Source organism: Copadichromis virginalis, linkage group LG8 (genome assembly GCF_057382275.1).
Source record: "Copadichromis virginalis isolate Kocher_CV1m ecotype Utaka linkage group LG8, C_Virginalis_male_GT1.1, whole genome shotgun sequence".
NCBI lineage: Eukaryota > Metazoa > Chordata > Actinopteri > Cichliformes > Cichlidae > Copadichromis > Copadichromis virginalis.
This window is the reverse complement of record NC_140625.1, coordinates 11,648,593-11,671,655: the sequence shown is the minus strand read 5'-3', so window position 1 is coordinate 11,671,655 and position 23,063 is coordinate 11,648,593. Positions and strand designations below refer to the sequence as shown.

General features: G+C 39.7%; 1 protein-coding gene across 1 annotated transcript in view; it reads left to right on the top strand.

The window, feature by feature from the left end:
* Nucleotides 1-2,374: 2,374 nt before the first annotated feature.
* trrap (transformation/transcription domain-associated protein) overlaps nt 2,375-23,063 on the top strand; it is an 84,115-nt gene continuing 63,426 nt past the window's right edge. The window contains exons 1-31 of the mRNA XM_085465773.1: nt 2,375-2,436; nt 3,006-3,177; nt 4,231-4,280; nt 4,887-4,997; nt 5,910-6,014; nt 6,266-6,349; nt 7,542-7,598; nt 7,782-7,907; nt 8,471-8,548; nt 8,843-8,931; nt 9,469-9,565; nt 10,173-10,311; nt 11,058-11,136; nt 11,735-11,969; nt 12,072-12,408; nt 12,602-12,699; nt 12,797-12,991; nt 13,097-13,288; nt 13,400-13,565; nt 13,649-13,905; nt 14,091-14,291; nt 15,653-15,804; nt 18,373-18,572; nt 18,831-19,048; nt 19,355-19,552; nt 19,782-20,042; nt 20,282-20,443; nt 20,687-20,783; nt 20,999-21,120; nt 22,522-22,692; nt 22,889-22,957. Coding sequence (XP_085321899.1) covers nt 3,078-3,177; nt 4,231-4,280; nt 4,887-4,997; nt 5,910-6,014; nt 6,266-6,349; nt 7,542-7,598; nt 7,782-7,907; nt 8,471-8,548; nt 8,843-8,931; nt 9,469-9,565; nt 10,173-10,311; nt 11,058-11,136; nt 11,735-11,969; nt 12,072-12,408; nt 12,602-12,699; nt 12,797-12,991; nt 13,097-13,288; nt 13,400-13,565; nt 13,649-13,905; nt 14,091-14,291; nt 15,653-15,804; nt 18,373-18,572; nt 18,831-19,048; nt 19,355-19,552; nt 19,782-20,042; nt 20,282-20,443; nt 20,687-20,783; nt 20,999-21,120; nt 22,522-22,692; nt 22,889-22,957 — 4,446 coding nt within the window. The 5' untranslated portion in view covers nt 2,375-2,436; nt 3,006-3,077. The remainder of the gene's footprint in view (nt 2,437-3,005; nt 3,178-4,230; nt 4,281-4,886; nt 4,998-5,909; nt 6,015-6,265; nt 6,350-7,541; nt 7,599-7,781; nt 7,908-8,470; nt 8,549-8,842; nt 8,932-9,468; nt 9,566-10,172; nt 10,312-11,057; nt 11,137-11,734; nt 11,970-12,071; nt 12,409-12,601; nt 12,700-12,796; nt 12,992-13,096; nt 13,289-13,399; nt 13,566-13,648; nt 13,906-14,090; nt 14,292-15,652; nt 15,805-18,372; nt 18,573-18,830; nt 19,049-19,354; nt 19,553-19,781; nt 20,043-20,281; nt 20,444-20,686; nt 20,784-20,998; nt 21,121-22,521; nt 22,693-22,888; nt 22,958-23,063) is intronic.

Genomic DNA, 23,063 nt, shown 5'->3' with positions numbered 1-23,063 from the left:
CCATCAACGCTGTTAGTTTGCCCATGGGGTTCAGTTGCTTGTGCTCGTGCACACGTCTTGATTAAACACAAACGCTTTAACGCTGACTCTCACTATCTACTTTGTGTTTACTATAGGATAAAGACATAACTCACCTACCGGCAATGGCCAACAAACTTGGGACGTCAGTGCTGTTACAAAATTATGATTTTCATTAACAAGCATATTCACCGTGGAGGAGATTCTGCTGTGAGTGTTTGCCTGTGTCACAGAGAACATGTGTCTTATTCATACAGACCTCAGGAGTGATTTAAAAAAAAAAAAAAAGAGTGAATGTCCACGGGCGCTTCAGATGCATGAATAGATTTTTGGGTATTGTTGATGATTCAGAACCAGTCTCAAGGAAAGTGCACTTCTTTCTATGGAAGAAATAATGCAGGGGCGATGCGGCTTCATCATAAGGGCATCACCAGTCGCTGCAGAGCACTGAGAAAAACACATATCTAATGGACAGATGAGTGGTTTTGGAAACCAGTGTGTCATCCACTCTTCCCTCTCAGGATAAAGCCCCCATCAGGGAGAGAAAGAAAAAAAAACACTGATGAAACAAACAGGACAGCGCAATAAGCCAGAGACAAACATCTTTTAGCAGATCATTATTACTTAGGGAACATAGAGTGCAAAGGAGAATGAGAAAGTCATATTATATGTCAGATTAACTCTTACATCATATGTGGCATTCAGTGAGAGGGATATCTCATTCTGCAGTCTTTGTGCCAGTGGCTCCAGTCTATGGAAGGAGGAGGAGGAGGAGGGCTGTGAAGGAGGGAATTAAAACCCATTAGCAAAGCTTGTGGGTAGGACACATGCTTGATAGATTATGCAAGATAAATAATGATCATCTTTCAACCAGACTTCATTATTTCCAGAGCTATTAAAACAAGCATTATGAAAAAAAGAAAGAAATCTCAAGTCTTATCCCTACACTGTCATTTGTGAACCACAAAAGCGTGCATGACAGCAACTTAATGTGGTCAAAATGAAAGTCGGGGGCTGTTTTAAAAATGATCTTGAAAAGGTTACATGCTCTGATCTCATAGAATAACTGTTTAGCTTGTGACTCGCTTCACAGAGTCAAGAGGATCAATGAACACTGTTAACATTCATTGCAAAATGTATAACTTTTTAAGGTGGCAAAGTATGGGGGCATCTTTAGTTTTTTAAATATATTTTGCTGGGAAAATGGGAAATAGGTGAAGGGAATACAGGCAAAAACAGAGTTTGTATTATTCAAATGAGCTTGACTGTCTTCCATTGAGAGCATTTCTATTGAGGCTTCAGTGAACAGGTGAGAGTTCAACTGAAGGGCCAGATTGATTTTTCATGTCAGTGTCAGGTCATTGCTGGATTCCCCCCCAGCAATGACCTGGATGGCATCACATTCACTTTACTTTGAGCACTGGTAATTTCAGAACATGGATAGACTCCAGAAACAGCTTCAGTAGGCTGCCATCTTGTGGTTAAAACAGCTCACGATAACTAACTAAAGCAACGCAAAGACATGGAACAAATTAGTCAATAAACTTAATTCAGATTAAATATCACTCCATCCCATGGCCAATTAAATACAATTCCGCATACACTAGTGATTAGTTATTAATATTATCTATTGATCTTTTGCTATGTAGAGCAATATCCCCCTGGACAACGTTTACTGTCCTCCAGCACTGCTACTGATGCAAAATCTGTTCAACTCCGTGTAAACACATCCCTTAAAACATTATTTTACTAACATTTGAAAGGCATCTACATGTGTGTTGGCTTTCCAAAATGCAAACTCACGACCTGTTATTAATTACAGTAGTTATTTATTGTATTGTATTGTCCCATCAGTATTGTGGAATAGCATGGCAAGCAGGTATCCATATAACTAAAAAAAAAGCTTCAAATTGCCTATTTTTTTAAAACGAAGTCATCAGTACAAACTTCTATTTTAAGTCCTCTATTAATGATTGCTTATATTTGAATATATATTGTTTGCACAAAGACCACTTATATTATATTTATTCAAGGTGAAACGTCTGCCCCACTGGGAAGCCTATTACCTCCAGGAACCATGTTACTTAGCCTACTACTTCCTCTACTGTAGAAGCCTAGGAGCCAGAAGACCATCGAAAATGATGGTCTTATAGCTACTGTTTTACACTGTATATTCTTCCGCGGGTACTAGGATAACAGCTTTTCATTTAAAAAATGCATTATTATAGAGCTTAATAACGAATTTGTCACTATTATGCACATATAAATGCTAAACAGATATCATAATACCATATTTCATTGTTAAAAAAGAAGCTATAATATGCATTGCGCGGAGAGATATCACACATCGTTGGGCGCAAACGGGAGCGCGAGCACGGCGCATACAGGCGAGGGACAGTTTCCTGTCTGTGGCGTTTGGTAAGTGAAAGATCCGCTCTCTCTTACAAACTTTGGATAAATATAAGCAGTTTTGGGGAGTCTTAGATACTGGTGTTTTGGGGTAGGTTTTAGTTGAAGCAAATGTGCTTTATTTTTTTGTGGCTCTTGTTTATAGTCTCCTTAAAGGAGTTTAATGTTCTGGGATGCGCGAGCGCTTTCTTTCTTTAACGAAACTAGCTTAGCATTGCCGTTCGACAGCTGGTTCTCTAAAATAAATGTGTATAAATTTGTGTTTCATTGAGTAAATCATTAAGATTGCAATGCGTCTTAACAAAACATTGGTTCCAGTTTTATGCCGAAACCCCAAGTTTGTTCATTTAAATTTTCAAACGCTATTAGAGTGCACAGAAATTGTGCTAGCTGATGCATAATGATGTCATCACTCTGCGCCCATTTATTGGCATGTTATTTATTATGGACGTTACCGGTTTGTTGGTGGGACGCAGCAGGTTTCCTGTTACAAACTAATTTTACCTGAATGCTCATCAGATACATCTTCTGTTGTTTTTTTTTGCATGCAAAGATAAGTAATTTATCTCCTCTTGCAGGTAGTGTACATGAGCTCAAAGTGATCGCGTAGACCTGTGCAGACTGCATCCCAGTCTGTCCGTGCTGCCACCATGGCCTTTGTACCCGCGCCCAGTCCCACTGTGGTGGACCAGACCACACTTATGAAGAAGTACCTGCAATTTGTGGCAGCTCTAACAGATGCGAACACACGTAAGTTCATAAACCTTGCTGTGTATTTTTTGGTGTCAGATGTTTGAAAAATCTGGAAAAAATTACTTAGTTTTAGAAAATATCTATTTGTTTTTGTGAGGATTACTGTTTCAAAATGCAGATTTATTGTTTGAATAGCTGCATGTATTTTTAAGCCTCTAAACACTTAAATGCCCTTATGGGTTTAAAAGGTTTTATCCAACAGTAATCCAGCAGTTACAGATAAATTGTTGGGATTTAGAGGCATTATCCAATTTAAGTATGGATACTTGGCATACATATTTAACGGTTATTAGGAGGAAGATGTGTGTGCATTAGTTTTTTTTTTTATAAAAGTGTTGTGGACATGTCAGTTGATTTTGGCCTTGTTCACTGATATTTGCCATTAATCAAAAAGGGAGTGACATTTGCCAATGACAATAGTTAACGGTAATCAATTTTGCACAAGCTAAATGTTCATAGGTAATGTGATGAGGAGCTGAGCAACTTTAAAAGATTCAGTTATCTTATACGGTGCAGATTTCCTTGATTCCTTGTTTATAAAGAGCGAGATAGATGACATTAACAACAAAACCCTGAAATATCAGTAGCAGTGGCTGTTGGCAAAATTGTTCCTTTAAACTTCAGGGTCCACCCAGAATTTTGCAATTAGTATATGAAATAATAAATGTACATATTTTTTGATGGGCAAGGGAATAGTTAATGTGAGAAAGGCACATTTCTTATGCACATTAGTTATTAGATGCAGCTCGTTACTCCTGTTTGGTGTGTCCAAAATTGCTCAGATGAGGTCCCTGTGCTTAGCATGAGCGATGTGATGAGAGCGATATGCTTTAGTCCAGTCAAAGGTACGTATGTGTGGGAGAGTGCTTGTGAGTGTGTGCGTGTGTGTCTGTGTGATTCTTGATGAACCTTTTGATTAGCCTGGACGCTGAAAGTAAAACTGATAAGATCTGAGAGCCCCTGCTGAGCACATGGAGATAACAATGACACCTGGAACTGTATCATTAGCAAGTTTGATTAATGGTGACACTCTTGTCCTTCAACTTCCAGCTGATGAAACTAAACTGAAGATGATGCAGGAGGTCAGCGAGAACTTTGAGGTGAGTTTGATGAATGTTTCCAATCTGTGATGGAGTAGATTCATTTTCTTTGTCTCTAAAGATAGATTATGGTGGATTTTTGGTAGTTTTTATGGATCTTACTAAAATGTAATTGTGTGAGATTTTGAGTGGTAACTGGAATCCTAACCTTAAAAATGTTGGTATTATAAATGTTGAGAATATTTGCAGAGATGAAAATGCTTTGATACAGGAAACTTTTGGATTTATACTTGTAATCTATTTGTGGCACCATTAGTAATGAGAAGTTATATCTGAGTTGGTTTTGGATGCATGTAGGTAAACAAACTTTGAAAAAGGAAATCTCCAAATAACTGTCTATAACACAGTTTTGTTATTTAAAATTGACTTGCCTTCATATTTGTACTGTAAACAAAGACCCACAGATGGAATATAAAGTAAAGTATTGGTATAGGTAATATTGTCTATTAGCTTGGTAATGCAGGCTACACCAGAAGCCCTATTGGTCATTACCATGGGATGTTAGGTTATCAGATGAGAACTTCTAATGTATTAATGTAAGCCTGCAGAAACACGAAAACGCTTGTAACAAAGTTGTTGTTTTTTTTTTGTACTTGACTATTTCAGAATGTGACCTCTTCACCTCAGTACTCCACCTTCTTAGAACATATCATCCCTCGCTTCCTTACATTTCTTCAGGATGGAGAGGTGCAGTTTCTTCAAGAAAAACCAACACAGGTAACTTTAAAAAGATGTGTTATCTATCTAGATTGGTGTGAGTCTTTAACATACCTGTTGTAAAGGTGTCTGGTTTCTCTTTGTTATAATAGAACTAATATCACATCTTTTTGCTACATAAAGCACCACTTGATTAAATCAACAGGACACGATTACTGAAATGTTAATCAATGGATAACTGAACTAGACCCATCAATTGGATAGCGGTCTCTGAGCTGTACTGTTAGCTAGCTGCATCTTTTGGTTGTTCTATGTAAACATTAGAAAAAGTCGCTCCTTCAGTGACCCTGAAGATGATGACTTGTGCCTACTTTTCAGTAATTGAGTCATGAGGTTTTGCTTAGAGCACCACAAGGCAAGTGTTTTTCAAATGCAGACATCTCTACAACTGATAACACCAAAGCTAATCAATTCACACCAAAACAATCTACATGGATGAACAGCAAAATGCACAAATTGAGTGACTGAGTTACTTTAACTTATTTCCGTTATATTCAGTAGTGTGCAGAAAAATCTACAGCTAATATCAACAAAGCTTATCGCCTGACAGCACAACAGTGTAGAAGGATGAACAGAACCAGAGAAAGCTGCATGAATTGATTGAGTTACCCAAACTTACTGTTTAGCATGGATTTCCCCCCCTTACAGAGCTGTTAAATGTTTGTGGTACATTAGTCAATGAAATTCATTATAACACATCTAATGAATTTAGTGACTGTTGGATTTAATCAAAGTTGTATTATTGTAGGATATTTACCTTACAATATAAAGCACCTTGAGGCAACTGTTGTGATTTGACGCTATATAAATAAAATTGAACTGAATTGAATTGAAATGATATGAGTGTAATGAAGTTTGAATTCTTAATTTAAACGTGATTACCTGTTATTTATTTTATTTTAATTTTTTAAGCAATTGCGAAAGCTAGTGCTGGAAATCATCCATCGCATTCCAACAAATGAGCACCTTCGTCCCCACACCAAGAACATCCTCTCTGTGATGTTCCGCTTCCTGGAGGTATGAACCCCTGTTTTCTTACAACATCGTGATTTTTTTTATGGTTTTATACCTGTCAGGTGCTTTAAAATTATATTGTCAATATTCTTACTGTAAATATTTTGCATCTTGATGTTTGATTTTTACCACTCACTGTGAATAGTAGGAATTAGTAATTTATCATATATGTAATTATGCATTGCACACATGAAGTCAGGTGGCTGCTTTTTATGTTTATATTTCCCCCTTTGTTTGTTTTTTTGTTTTTCTAGATTGAAAGTGAGGAAAATGTGCTGATATGCCTTCGCATCATTATTGAGCTACACAAACAGTTCCGGCCTCCAATCTCTCAGGAGGTGAGCATCTTTGTGTTCTGTGTTTAAAGTTTGTTGGGCATTGTAATGACAGTTGAGAAAGTGATGATGCTGATATTATGTGTGTCTTCAGTCTGAATTCTTAGTTAACTAATAATCAGTTAAAAAAAACCCTGATCATTGGTCATAATGATCGTGGCTCAAGAGTTGGCAGTTCGTCTTGTAATCGGAAGGTTGCCGGTTCGAGCCCCGGCTCCAACAGTCTCGGTCGTTGTGTCCTTGGGCAAGACACTTCACCCGGTGGTGGTCAGAGGTAGGGCTGCTCAATTAATCGAATTTTAATCTAAATTACGATCTGGGCTTTCAACGATCATTAAAAATGACTGAGCCGATTATTAGCACCTCCCTCGTGCTTTACTCTCACGCTGCTCCGTGTAACAAAGTTCACTAAACATAGATGTTTACATTTTTCATGTCTGTGAAGGTTCTCAGTCATCCAGGTCATCGTAGTCAAAGGAGCTTGCAAAGAAAAGCGTCTGGACTTCTTTAAGTTGCATTTTTCATTTATTTTTTATATTGCAAACATTTGCACTGTTATCAGTATTTGCACACTATTTTATATTATTTTTTGACAATCTTTAAAGCCATTATTCAATACATTGTTATTGTTAAATAAATATCGTCAAATAATCGAGATCTCAATTTCAGTGAAAATAATCGTGATTATCATTTTTGCCATAACCGAGCAGCCCTAGTCAGAGGGCCCGGTGGCGCCAGTGTCTGGCAGCCTTGCCTCTGTCAGTGCGCCCCAGGGCAGCTGTGGCTACAATAAAGCTTGCCATCACCTGTGTGTGAATGTGTGTATGAATGGGTGAATGACTGAATGTAGTGTAAAACGCTTTGGGGTCCTTAGGGACTAAGTAAAGCAGGCCATTTACCATAAATGCTGTCCTTAATGAAGAAATATTATGATCTCTTGAAGGACACTTTTTTTTTATAAATGGCCATTAGATGTGATGAGTCATAATTAACAAATACAGTAAATACTTTATCTCTTAAAACACACAGTGATCAATAAAAATATGACTAGCAAACTAAACATGTTTAGAAGAACAAGACTTGAATGAGAGACACCAGCGACAGAAGTACTTGTGTAACTTTTCATGAAAAATAGAACATTTAAGTAGTTTGTGTGTATTAGAGCAACATGTTTACTGTATTCTTCTCTTCCCAGATTCACCACTTTTTGGACTTTGTGAAGCAGATTTACAAAGACCTTCCTAAAGTTGTTGTAAGTAAAGGCTTTTCAGCAGGTGGTTTTGGGTATAGTGATAGTAAAAGTGTTGTTTCTGATGTGACTCTGTTTTTAGTGAAAGCACTTTTAAGTTGCCATTGTTTTCTCTCACTGCTCGCCTTCCTTGCCACCTGTATCTTTATCAAGTCGTAATTTCCTTCTATTTCTACTTTCTTCTAGGCGAGGTATTTTGAGAATCCACAGGTGATAGCAGAGAACACAGTTCCCTCACCAGAAATGGTGGGGATGATCACATCAGTGCTGGTTAAGACTGCACCTGAGAGGGAAGATAGTGAAACACGAACAGTGAGCTAACCGCCCCTTTCTAGCTGTTGTTTCTACTTAATACTGTCTACTTTTTACAGTACTGCCTGCAGCCAGTGGAGGGTAGTAGTGCACTGTTTTGATACAATAAGAGCAACTGCAACAATACCATGATATAAAATGTATTAAATAATACATTGTGCTCTTATTTTTAAAGCAGCGACCTGTTTTACATTTTCAGCATTATTAGAGTAATGAATTCTCTGCTCCGGGTAAACTGAACATTTATAAGCCATACAGTTTTGTCAGTTTAATCTGATGCTGCATATAATTTTTGTCTCGCTAGGAAACTTTGTCCATTATTAAATGTAAATTTCATAAACTCTTTTCCTTAAAATGAGTTCTGGTCTTCATTGGACAAAAATGACAGTGGAAGCATAACTCCAAAAATCCAGAAAATGTGAACGCAAACAGTAGTTGTTATTACTCCACTGAGCTATTTACCTCCTCTTTATGCAGCAGTATTGCATTTCCTGGAAACAGTTTTTATGTCCAGCTTTTGTGTCACTCAGGACTCACATTTGTCCTTTTCTTTCTGCCTCAAGCACACCATCATCCCGCGGGGTTCTTTGTCTCTCAAGGTGCTAGCAGAGCTGCCTATCATAGTGGTGCTGATGTATCAAGTGAGTGTAATACTCTTGAACTTTTGTAATATACACATCTGTTCACACAGGAAAATAAGGCAATGTTGTTCCAGAATGAGAAAAAAAGAATGAAGGTTGCTTCAAAATGGGACGTTTTCTTGCTTATAAAACATTTTATAATATATTATGTTTAAAACTTGTAATCTAAATGCAAAGGAAACACTAAATAACAGCAATGTATTTTTGGTATATACATTACAATGTGTATATCAAAATGTTGGAGGGTTTTTTTTGTGTAGTAACTCAGGTTGTATGTTTGCTCTGTCTCCTCAGCTGTACAAACTAAACATTCACAATGTGGTGTCAGAATTTGTGCCTCTCATCATGAACACCATCATGCTTCAAGTGTCTCCCCAGGCCAGGTAAAGTATATCCGGCTAAAAGCATCTATGTGAGCCGTGGGAGTGTATCTCAGATACGAGTTTGAGTAATAACTTTTATTTCCAATTTACAGCCTTTGAAATGGGTTTGAGGAACTGATTTCATTTTCCTCCTTTTTTTTTTTTCTTTCTTTTTTTTTTTTTTTGCTAATGCCAAGTTAGCTGACAGTGTTGCTTGGCTCTTTGCTTGCTTGCTAAAACCTACTTGGGGAAGGTAAAATTGTTTTAAAAAAATTGTTGTTTTAGTAAGATACGAGACCTTTCTGGGTGGGGAGAGGGTTTTGTTAAGCATTCTGAACAGAAGGGAAATGGAGCAGAATTAATTTAACACAAAATACCTGAGCAGTCTCTAGCAGATACAGAGAAACAGTTTCTGCTATGACGCAAGCAAATAAGTCACCCTTGTAGAATTGACTCCCACGATTTTAACCTCTGTAATTACTGCAGGCATACATCATCATTAACACTGTCATCAGTGTTTTGATGGGACTAAATGACTTTTTTGTTTCTTTTTTTTAGACAACACAAGCTTTATAACAAGGAGCTGTATGCAGACTTCATTGCTGCCCAGATCAAGACACTGTCATTCCTGGCCTACATCATTCGAATCTACCAGGTACTTCTTATTGATGGTTAATGACACTGCAAAACCGTGTCATTTGATCCTGCTGAGTGAAGTAACATAAATGTAATTTCAGATGCATCTTTGTATGTGTCATGATGTTGTGAATCATTTGCACGTGTTTGAATTTTGTTTCTGCACATAGCTGTTGTGATTGGCAGGAAAAGGTGTACTATTTTCTGTTTAGTAATTGGAAGACAATGGAAAAACAAAGCTAAAACTGAGTTACACTTGCTTTAGTTTCTTGAACCAAAATAATAATAATAATAAATAATAATAGCACAAATAGCTTCTCTGAATTTACCACCTGCTTTATTCACTGTGTGTAAACATTCTGAGACAACTTGTACTGATTTCAAAAACACTGACAGAAATTAGAACCCACTTACAGGAATTATATTTGTGTGTGTGTGTGTGTGTGTGTGTGTGTGTGTCCGCATTGCAAAGAAAGAGCTTGAAAAAGATTTTCTTTGTATTATTACTGCCTTCTTTTTTTGTTTTGTTTTTGTTTGTTTTTTGGTGTGTGACTGCCCTCAGAATAATCCATTTTAAAATAATCCTAATCATTAATCATACTGTATGTGTTTGTCTACCATATTAGGACTTGGTAGCAAAGTACTCTCAACAGATGGTAAAGGGTATGCTGCAGTTGCTGACCAATTGCCCCTCTGAGACCGCTCATCTCCGCAAAGAACTGCTGATTGCAGCCAAGCACATCCTCACAACTGACCTGCGTAGCCGTACGTATATGGACACAAACACATTCTGTGTAATCCATCCTAACAAAGAATGATTTGATGTCTCGAAAATATTTTTTACAGTCTTAAAGTCTTTTTTCTTTTTTTTTTCTTTTTTTTGGCACTAGACATGTTTTGCCTTTTTCTAAAACGTTAATGCTAAGTGTTACTTAATGTGTTTGTTCTAGTCAAAAACACCAGCAGCCTGGATCCTTTCCAAAGCATACTTGAGCTTACACATTTCACTCTTTCCAAAATAAAATTTTTATTAGCTGTCAAAATGTAGCTATAGAACCTCATTTTGAATTGGTGACTGAGAGGTTAAAAGTGAGACTGTAGATGAAATGGAATGAAAGCACAACCATCCATCAGTGAAGCCTTGACATAGCACGACACATTTTGGATGATTTTCTGCATTTTACTGCAAGTTACTTCTTCTGCTGCAGGTCAAACCACTTTTACTGATTTTGGCTTATTTTCTGTGACAGATTTACCAACGCTGTTAGGTGTTTGCTGTTAACCTCCTGCTGACAAAGCAGTGTCAGGCACAGTGCTAAATTTATAATATTAAATAAACCAAATGGCATGTAGTTTTTTTTTCGTGTATTAATCACAAATAAAAGCATTTCCAGTAACACCCTCTTAATATATTCTTTTACTGCTTTTATTTAATTCTGTCACCCATCAGCTGCTGTTTCAGGTGCAACTATCAGCTCTGAATTCACAATATCTACTTCATTGTGTTTCAGAGTTTATCCCATGTATGGACAAACTTTTTGATGAGTCCATCCTCATCGGTTCTGGCTACACTGCTCGGGAGACGCTTAGGTAAGTTCTTTGTATGTGTAGTCACGATCATTCGAACTCCTCTGTGTCAGAACAGCCTCTTTCTCATGGATGATTTCTCAGCCAGGTGCATGTTAAGTGTCCTAGCATATTAATCAGGTAGTTCTCAGTACTGCAAAATTCTCAAGGAAGCTGACTGAAAACACTGCAGCACAGAAGGCACTGTCAAGTTGTCATGTACAACCTCGTCTCCAGAGTGCAGGCTGCTTGCACATCCTCCTTTAGTTGGATTGCAAAACCTCCTTGACCCGCCTCAGTTGCCAAACTAGCTCACCTCATCAACAAAATGCCTGTCATTTCACATTAGTAATACATAGGAAGCACGGCAGCTGGATGAGATCTGGCAGGATTATCATTGTCACTCATTAGCTTGTCTTCTCTCTCCCTTTCTCTCTTCATCCCAAAGCTACTTTCCATATCCTTTTGTTCTTTCAGCCTCTTTGATTGCTTTTCTCTGCCTTTTAGAAAATACGGCTTCCTCACTAAGCCAGTCTGTTCAGTTTGTACCACTATTTAGTAATGAAATATGATTATGATTCACCTCCAAATGTCACAGTTACATATCTGTCTTATTTTCTAGACCCTTGGCCTACAGCACACTAGCAGACCTGGTGCATCATGTGCGCCAGAACTTGACCCTGACAGATTTATCTCTAGCTGTGCAGCTCTTTGCTAAAAACATTGATGACGAGTCACTTCCCAGTAACATTCAGACCATGTCCTGCAAGCTGCTGCTCAACCTGGTGGATTGTATCCGCTCGAAATCAGAGCAGGAGAACGGAAATGGGCGAGACATCCTGATGAGGATGCTGGAGGTGGGTTGCACAAGGCTCAATTGAAAAGTCTTATTTATTTCAATAGACATATGGCTAGATAAATATTGAAAATTTTCCCTCTTTCCTTATCGTTATCAACAGGTGTTTGTACTTAAATTTCACACCATTGCACGGTACCAGCTTGTGTCCATCTTCAAGAAATGCAAACCTCAGTCAGAGATGGGTGTTGTTGATCCAGGGGCGATACCTGCGGTGCCAGCCACACCCACTCCATCCACCACCCCTGCCATCCCACCACCTGCTCCTCCAACTCCTGTTACTGTGACACCGCAACCACCTGCAACGCCCTTTGACCGAGGTGGTGAAAAGGAAGACAAGCAGACCTTTCAGGTGTCGGATTGCCGCAGTTTGGTCAAGACCTTAGTGTGTGGAGTGAAGACAATTACTTGGGGTATCACCTCTTGCAAGGCACCTGGAGGTGAGTGGGGACACACAAGTGGCACTTATTGCAAACCTATTGATATCTAATAAAATCCCACATGCTCGACTATTCTTGCCTGATTAAAAAGCATCTAGAAAAATGTATAAATGCACACGTAACAATAATTTCATAAGGAAATTCAAGATTTTATCATCTCAAAATGTGATTTCCCCCCCCCCTCCCTTAACAGAGGCTCAATTCATTCCTAACAAGCAGCTCCAGCCTAAGGAGACTCAGATCTACATTAAGCTGGTCAAATATGCCATGCAGGCTTTGGACATCTACCAGGTACAACCTAATAAAAACTGACTGTACTGCAGGGGTGATGGTGTCTCATAACAGACAATCATGGAGTAGTGGTATAATTCATGTGTATCATGACCAGGTGCAGGTGGCAAATAATCAGCAGACATACATCAGGGTGGCTAACTGCCAGACTGTACGCATGAAGGAGGAGAAGGAAGTTTTGGAGCACTTTGCTGGGGTCTTCACCATGATGAACCCTCTTACATTTAAAGAGATTTTTCAGACCACCGTTCCCTACATGGTGGAGAGGATCTCGAAGAACTACGCACTGCAGGTATGTCTTGTCTCCCCTATCAAGAGAAAATAACATGGGATAAGGTCTTTGGTCTTGATTAATCACTTGCTCAAATTCCAATTCTTGTTCTCTTTTGTTTTCTAGATCGTGGCAAATTCGTTCCTGGCCAACATCTCAACGTCTGCTCTGTTTGCCACGATCCTAGTAGAGTATCTTCTTGAAAGACTGCCAGAGATGGGCTCCAATGTTGAGCTGTCAAACCTCTACCTCAAGCTCTTTAAACTTGTTTTTGGCTCAGTATCACTGTTTGCTGCTGAGAATGAGCAGATGCTCAAGGTAAATGGATATTTCTTTTAGTTTTTTTTGGGGGGCGTAGTGGCAGACTATTTCACTTATTTCACTGTACCATTGCCATGTTTTACTGATAAGACTTTACCTTTTCATCAGCCGCACCTCCACAAGATAGTAAACAGCTCCATGGAACTGGCTCAATCAGCTAAGGAGCCCTACAACTACTTCCTGCTTCTCCGTGCTCTCTTCCGTTCCATTGGTGGAGGCAGCCACGACCTTCTGTACCAAGAGTTTCTACCCCTTCTGCCTAACCTGCTACAAGGTAAAAACCGCACACAGCATTACTCTGAATTACAGACAACTCATGTATGAAATATTGTAAGCACCTATTTCCATTTCTATTAGGATTGAACATGCTTCAGAGTGGCCTTCACAAGCAGCACATGAAGGACCTGTTTGTGGAGCTCTGTCTGACAGTGCCAGTGCGTCTGAGCTCCTTGTTGCCATATTTACCCATGCTAATGGATCCACTGGTATCTGCACTCAATGGCTCTCAGACTTTGGTCAGCCAAGGCCTTCGTACCCTGGAGCTGTGTGTGGACAACCTACAACCTGACTTCCTTTACGATCACATCCAACCTGTCAGGGCTGAACTCATGCAGGTAGGGCGTTGTTTTTGTGATAATGATTACAGTTTTTTCTCTTCTCATAGAAGAGAATGAAAATGTTTTATTGATTATATACAAGGATAACTCAAAAGCTTCCATATAGCCACGTTCCCCCTCAATGTACCTGGTGTGTTTTTTCTTAAACTTATAGTTTATTCCCTTCCTACTCTTTGCTCTAGGCTTTGTGGCGTACTCTCCGTAATCCAGCAGAAAGCATCTCCCATGTAGCGTATCGGGTGTTGGGAAAGTTTGGAGGCAGCAACAGGAAGATGCTCAAGGAGTCTCAGAGACTACATTATGTAGTGACTGAGGTCCAGGGGCCCAGCATCAAGGCTGAATTCACTGACTGCAAAGCATCCATACAGCTACCCATGGAGAAGGTAAAATATGATCAGGTCTTTTTGTGCCCTTTTCTTTTCTTTGTAGATATTTCTAAAGAGCAGAAAACATTAACCCCAATAACTGTAATGTGAAGAAAATGCATAGATTTTGCGTTAAAATATGTCATATTTTTATGTGCGTAATTACCCCGGCACAGGTCGATTTTGAGCCAGGAAAAGGCCTTATGCTATCCTCAGTGTTGTTTAGCTTTTTGCCAGAGAGAAAAGATTTGGGAGTATTTCACTTTATAGCACTTTCTTATACCAGTTGGACTCTTTCTTCCCCTTTTTTCCTTTTTTGATTTACTTTTAGAAGGAAAGAATTAAACGTAAAAGAGTTTGATATTCCTCATTATTGTTCTCCACTGGGAGCAATATGTCTTTGTCACAGTTTTGTGTGTGTGAAAGAGAAAGTGAGTGAGGAGATGTGTGTGTCCTCCAGGTAATTAAATTCATCTCTTGTTTCTCCTCCTCATCCCCAGTCAGTAATCATCAATCTAGTGTGGGCCACCATGACGGCATTATTTACTCTCACTAATGGCTGCTCCTTCTTTTTGGCTATCAGTCTGCGTGTTTGCCATCATCATCATGGGCGCAGGCAGCCGACAGAAACCCACACAGACTGTCACATGCTGCACAGCCACATGTTATGGCTAAAGGCATAAATCTCTGGCAGGCTTGAGATGCAGCCATGCGGTTTGCTGCCACATTAGGGAAGGGCAACTGAAGGTGCTGTTATATAGACTGAGATAAAAAAAAAAAAAATACAAGTATGCATAACTTGCTGTGGTACAACAGGTAGAAATGGCACATTGTAACTGAATTTAATATATTTGTATTTTCTAGCTTTTATTTGTCTTCTTTAGCTCTTGTCCAACTGTCTTTTACCATATCAGCTGAGAAATCTTCTCTAACACATCTTACTTTTAAATGTTATATCTAATTACTAAAGGATTTGTTAGAGGCCCAGTCCTGACTAACACATCTGGTTATAGTAATCCACTGACAGGTCGACAGTTCGGTTTTGCTTGTGCCTTCATTTCCTCTCATGCTCTCTCAGTTGTTGTATTCCTCCTCATGTTCTCTTCCCTGTTCTGAGTGGCATTAATTAGTTCATTTTCTCCCTTTAAGTGCCTGGCTGCCGTGGCTTGACAGCCCATAATGTAGAAATGATAATGACCTTTGCTCAACCAGATGGTGCTCTGTGTTACTTCTCCCAATTAATCACATATGTAGCATATGCAATTTAATTCCCATTTTAATAATTTTAAGGATATTGGAATTGTGAGTCGGAGAAATCTGCAGTTTCTGAATGAAAATGTTGAAGATTTTGAAGTAACATTTGCTGCATTTCCTCTAAGGCGATTGAGACAGCCCTAGATTGCCTGAAGAGTGCCAACACTGAGCCATACTACAGACGACAGGCCTGGGAGGTCATTAAGTGTTTCCTGGTGGCCATGACAAGTCTGGATGACAACAAGCACTCGCTCTACCAGCTTCTGTCTCATCCCAAGTGAGTAAACATTCTTGCTTTGATTTGACTGGAGCATACACTTTAATATTGTTGCCACATGGCACCTGGGTACCATTCCTGATGTAATAAATTATTTGCTCTATTATAGATGTGTTGGAGTTTATACCAAAGAAAAATCATTGACACTACCTAAGGAAGTGTTTACATTCACTTAGTTTTATCTAGAATAAATGAGTTGACAAACGGTGCTGTATCTGCTACACTGGTTTTCCACTTAAGTGATAAAATTACACTTTCGAGTACATACACAGCCAGACTCTGATTAATCACCTACCTTTTTCTACCTTCACTTGGCACAAGTTGACCTTGCCATCTACTTCACCTTTCCTGTCTGCCCTCTCCCACTCACACGAGGTTTTTATGTACATTACCTCCACCGCCTCCAACTGTCTTGCTACCTGCTGACATGTCCCACTTTCTCTTTCCTCCTTGATGTCTTCACCCCACACTGCTTCATCAATTCCCTCTCAAGGGCAGGCATTGCTAATTACACATTTGCAGACACACCCTCTGGCAGGCTCTGCTGCAAGGCGGAAACCCATATATGAACAGACAAACAGGAAAGAAGGTTGTTGTCGGGTGGGTTAGTCACATTACCATCATTGATCCCCGGGCAGGGGCTAATTGACTTTCCCCTGTCTGTTTATTCTACACCATGCCCCTTACACTCTCCTGTCATTATGCACTAACACACATATGCCCACAAATACGTCTTTGTGCACATGGGGGTAATGAAGTGTGTCAGTTACGATCACGGGGGCTGTGCCATCGCCTCTTCAGTCGTCTCGATTTGCATTGTCTTTTCTCTCACTTGAAAGATTTTCTCTCTTTTTCTCCCCCTCCCTTCATCATCATTCAAACATCTCTCTTTGCCTCAGTGTTTGTTCAATCTAAGTATAGGGCTTTGGAGTTGACGTCACGCCGCAATGCATTGTGGGAGCGCAGCTCCATTTTCGGGGTCTACGAATCAAAACAAACACACTGTGTTGGAACAACGACGACAAGAAACATGCTTAAAAGCAGCTCAAAAGAAAACGGACGGTATAGAGACCGATTGCGTCCAGAGGCGAAGCAGCGGTACTTGGAAAAAAAATAGAGTGCATCGCAAATCTGGACCCATATGAAATACGGCAGTGGAGTAAAGACCCAGACGACTTACCGCCACTGTCCTACCCTGATATCTTCACGTATCTTGTTTGTGGAGTAAGCGCTTACACAGCGAACCAGTTTCGTAATTACAAGTCACTGGAGGCGCACATCCAATTTACAAATGGCTGGGCGCAAGATTTGGCTATTTTCAAGCCGCCAAACTCTGAGTACGTCGTCAAAGTAAGTCAGCTGGAGTGCATCGAGTGAAATAGCCATTTTCCACCCCCCACCATAATTAATGTTACACATTTATCATTGAACTGCTAAAATATCGTTATCATATTATATGCCCATAATTGTAAAGTACATGCAAATTAACACATTGATAATCGGGTAAATTATTAACGCCAATTTGTGTCCTTCCTGTCTCATTTCATTTATTGTCTTTACATCAACCAATCAAGTCACTCCATTCTATGTTTGATCGCAATTTCTATAACTTCCGAGACCACCAACGATGATATTATTCAGCTATAAAGTGTGATGTGAACATATTTAGAACTTACCGGAATGAAAATGTCTTGAGCACACCAGCTGATATATCTGGAGACGTAACAGAACTTGATATCAGCTCGTCTCACGGCTTCTATCCAGGCTAGACGCCTTCGTTTGGTAATATCCGATACATGAGCTCCTTCATGTTGCTTCCAGGTTGGGAAAGCATAAAAAGACAATCGAAACTTATTCCCGTGCCGGTCGTAAGATCGAACATTGCAGCCGACCACACAGCAAGTACGAACCATGGCTATGCTTTCGCTCCTTACTTAGACCCCCAAAATGGCGGATCGGGCCAAAATCCTTTCCACGCCCACCCCCGTGACATCACGCTCCAAAGCCCTATAGAAGAATGGGAGACCCCCCCCCCCCCCCACTGCAATTCATGAAATGCCAAATTGGAAGAACGAAGCAGTGATACTGTGGCATGCCCCAGAATGAGTGAAGGGCAATTGATCTGACATTCTGTAGACCATGCCCGCTGCCATCTTCCCTCCCACAGCATCATACGCTCCTTCTCCCTCGTTCTCCAAAGAGCAGTTTTTTTAAATGGCAATAATAAAATGAGACGATCCATCAGGTCTGCCCCTGGCATGTGGCATTATAAAACACAAGCTCAAGCATGGAGAAAGCAGCCGCTCAATCACATCATGGCTCAGTTGCCTTCAGCTGCATTAAATAACAAAAATACCAACCGGGACAAAAAGAATTCAGAAGGAACAGAAAGGAGACAGAAAATTTAAGAACAGGCAATAGATATTGATATATACATTTAAATGTTGTGTGAATGCATATTACATTGCTTTTGGGCTTTTTGAAAAAATTTGCATGCCACTGCCACAATATGTCATCCTTTTTAATCTGTAGACATCCCATTCATTGTTTGGTTTTCTCCTTCATTAGCTTTACTGAGAAGTGGATCCCCAGTGTCATCATTTCTCACCGCTATAAGGCACAAGACACACCTGCCCGCCGAACTTTTGAACAGGCCCTGACTGGAGCATTCATGTCTGCTGTGATAAAAGACCTGAGGCCCAGTGCGCTGCCCTTCGTAGCCAGCCTGATTCGCCATTATACTATGGTTGCTGTGGCTCAGCAGTGTGGTAAGGGACTGGTAATCTTTGTACTATAGATTTAATAGTAGATAATATAGATCTAATATTTAACAGTGTTCACTTTTGCCCTGTGATCAACATTTTATTCTCGGCTGTTCAAAAAAATTAGTTCATTTCCGGTTTCCTGTGATACATATGCTTGTAATTGACGTTTAAAATCTACACATACTTTATCGTAAAGTTGTAGCATTCTTATGTTTGACATGAAACATGATCCTTTCCTCTTGTCCTACTCTTTCAACCCAGGCCCTTTCCTGCTGCCGTGCTACCAGCTGGGCAGCCAGCCAAGCACAGCTATGTTCCACAGCGAGGAGAATGGCTCACAGGGCATGGATCCACTTGTTCTGATTGACGCCATAGCTATCTGCATGGCCTACGAGGAGAAGGAGCTGTGTAAGATCGGGGAAGTCGCCCTGGCCGTAATCTTTGACGTGGCCAGCATCATCCTTGGGTCTAAGGAGAGGGTACGTTACTAAGAGGAGGGCATTATATGGTTCACTTATTTAGCAGTCTAACAAAAGCATGAATTGTTTTTCTGCAAATTTGTGGTAAACTAACCCAGCTAAGACTTCATTCTGTCATCCTCGTAAAAATGAATACTCTGCCAAATTGATTACTCTCATTTTCATATTGAAATTTGAACTCTATATCCAACTAGCCTCTGATCAAATTCAATTCATTTTTTAGCATCTTGCAATAATGACTCTGTGTTACGTGTATAGTTTTTAAATGGGAATCGCCCTTAATTACCCTGGCTTCTACATCCCCAGGCATGCCAGCTGCCCCTCTTCTCCTACATAGTGGAGCGTCTGTGTGCCTGCTGCTATGAACAAGCTTGGTATGCCAAGCTTGGTGGTGTTGTGTCAATCAAGTTCCTTATGGAGAGACTGCCTCTGATTTGGGTGCTACAAAACCAGCTCACCTTTCTCAAAGCACTGCTGTTTGTCATGATGGACCTTACAGGAGAGGTGAGAGCAATTGATTACAACTTGTTATGCATTTATTTTATTTATTAAATAACTGTGGTTGCAAAGATTTACCTGGTTGTGCTTTTTTGTAAGCCCTGTATACTGTATAACTTGTCATGTCTTTTTTCTTCCTGTTCAGGCATTTGTATTTATTAAGTTACTGATTTTTCTTTTTTCCCCTGTTTTTTTTTAAATTTTTTTATTTTTTTATTTTATTTTTTATCCACAGGTGTCAAATGGAGCAGTAGCCATGGCGAAGACCACCCTGGAGCAGTTGCTGGTGCGCTGTGCCACTCCACTGAAAGATGAAGAAAAGACAGAGGAGTTGCTAGCTGCACAGGACAAGTCTTTTCACATGGTCACCCATGACTTGGTCCGAGAGGTCACCTCCCCCAACTCGACTGTTAGAAAGCAGGCAATGCACTCCCTGCAGGTGCTAGCCCAGGTCACTGGCAAGAGTGTTACTGTGATCATGGAACCACACAAAGAGGTAAAAGTCTTAACAGTTTTCTCTAAACCTTAAATTCGGATTAATACTTTGCTGCTGTTGCTTCTTAAATGCAATGCATTCATGAATAGAAGGACCTCCAATAAAAAGCTGCAGTATTACTTTCTGTCAGCAGCAGGTGTACACATGGCCAATTTTTTATCTCTATCTAAAGATGAGTGTTGAAATATAAATGTAATGACAACACAAGGGCCTTTTTCATGGGTTTGTCTTTTCTTTAGGTTTTGCAAGATATGGTTCCTCCCAAGAAACACCTGCTGCGTCACCAGCCTGCCAACGCCCAAATCGGCCTGATGGAGGGTAACACTTTCTGCACTACTCTGCAGCCCCGCCTCTTTACAATGGACCTTAATGTCATGGAACACAAGGTCTTCTACACAGAGGTGAGTCATTAGCATAGAGCATTTTGACTTTCTTAATTGTGAACTGCACAGTAATGCAACTGTTAGGACTTTAACCTTGAAAGAAACAATATTGTGGGTTCAAACTTGCTGCTTGGCTTTGGCTCATCTGTTTTAAGTATTTATCCTTTTACACGGTGCATATAAGCTTGATCTAATTTAATGGATCACTGACCTGTTCACCTCTGCTCTTTATGTCATATTTATGCTTTTTCCACTATCCAGCTGTTGAACCTATGTGAGGCAGAGGATGCTGCTTTGATGAAGCTGCCCTGTTACAAGAGCCTTCCCTCTTTGGTTCCCCTCCGTATAGCAGCCCTCAGTAAGTAGGCCCCATTCTGCATTGTTTGTTAGTGTACCAGGGATGGTTACTCTTCTTTTGTGTTCGTGTGCATGTGTGAGTGTGCGTGTGCGTGTCAGATTTAAACCTTCTTAAAATCCCTGTCTAAATCAGTACTGTAGACCACATCTTAAGACTATTATTATAGTCTATTCATGCAAGTGTAGAGTGTCATTAATATTCTTTATCCTCATTAGATGCCCTGGCAGCCTGTAACTACTTGCCACAGTCCAGAGAGAAGATCATTGCTGCCTTGTTCAAAGCCCTCAACTCCACCAACAATGAGCTACAGGAGGCGGGTGAGGGATGCATGAGGAAGGTCAGTGTTACATCATTTCATGTTAATTTTTTCACCTCAATTAAATTTCCTTTTTTGTAGTAGTTTTAGATATATAAAAAAAATGCTTTTCTAAGAGATGAATAACTTTTTATGTTCTCAATATTGCTGTTAGAAATCATGATGCCAGGTTCATGTTGTTAATTTACAGTATCACAATGTGGTGCAAATTTTCAGCAAGGCTAAATGTCTCCTACTTTTAGTTGTGTTTTTCTGCTTGTGAGACCGTCTTTATTTAACTTCTTCTATTTAGAGCTCTTTATCCTGGCAACTGCTTTGTTTTTGAATTGTTTGGAATTAATTTCAAGACTTTATCGATTACTGAGAAAGCTTGTATCTGTGTTACAGCACCTAATTTAACTGCAGTTACCTTGGAGCCACAACAGAGCTTAGACTTGACGCCGTAACCTTTTAAAATATGCATTAATCTGTTTGGTTAAACTATGAGGTGATCTACCCACGAACTGATAATTAAATGTAGTCACAATCGTTTATTTGATTTCAGAGTCAGGTTTTCTGCACCTTTGAAATGGCCTTCTACCGTGTCACTTTTTCCTCTTTATTTTTCTGTTTGTATATTATCTTGTTTTCCATTCTTCTCATTTCTTGCTTTACACATAGTTTTTTATTTGTAAGGTCTTTGTTAATTCTCTCCTCATATCATTTCCGCACCCACTTCCATCTTTATGTGGACCCCCGTCAGCTTTATCACACTGTCCCTGAACCAGCTCTGGATACTTCATTAAAGTATCCATGCCATCTTAGCCTCTATCTATTTACTCCAAGCTCTTTGTCCCCTCTCCTATCAATTTATGTGTCCTTATTATTTTATTTATTTATTTTTTCTGCCACCATCACTCCTTTTCACTATCCTGTGATATTTTTTTTTCCTTGCCATTTTCTGTTCTCTCCCTTCTTTCATCTCTGCCCTGCTAGCACTAATGAGCGTTGCCATGGCCAGATCGATACAGGATGGAGTGTTTGTTCTCAACGCTGAGAGGAAAATGAATGTGGCTGCCATGCATCATTCCCTCCCGTGTGTGTGAGGGTGTGTGGGTGTGCGTCATCAGTGTTTGGTTGGCATGTGTGCTCGTTTACAGCTCAACATGCTGTCATTTGAGTGGCCTTATTACTTTAATGGAGACACAAGGGGTAGTGACCAGTTCACGGGGCTAGAAAACCTGAAAAGTCTCATGATTAGGGGGAAAAATATAGAGGTGAAATTAAAATCACTGTGTCCAAAACTTTAGTAAACATCACCACACAAATCTGAATAATATTTGAGTGTTGTATACGTGTTATATTATTAATCAAGGCAAACAAACCACTCGTCACTTTGTCTTGTTGCTGAACATTTCTACTTTGTCCATTCTCCTCTTGTAGTTTTTGGAAGGTGCCACGATTGAGGTTGATCAGATCCACACTCACATGCGCCCATTACTGATGATGCTGGGTGATTACCGCAGCCTGACTCTCAATGTGGTGAACCGCCTGACCTCTGTCACACGACTTTTCCCCAACTCCTTCAATGACAAATTCTGTGACCAGATGATGGTGAGAAACTTAAGTCGAATTCTGTGTTAAAACTGGCAGGTTAATACTAAGGCATCAGCTTTTATTTATTCAAAGACTAGTTTTTGATTTTATTTTAGTTAACTAAAAATTTTTGGCACTTAGTTTTTAGTTTAGTTTTAGTCAGCTATCAAAACCTTACTTAAACACAGGCATCTTATTTCTTTTTCTTTCTCAGCAACACCTGCGGAAGTGGATGGAGGTAGTTGTAATAACACACAAAGGAGGCCAGCGGAGCGATGGCAGCGTAAGTAAACTCATTTCAGATCTGCCCACGTGTAAAACTGCAAAAATACCACAGATGGGAATCTTTGTACAGTCTTGACATGTATTTGTCTTCTTTTCTTTTGTAT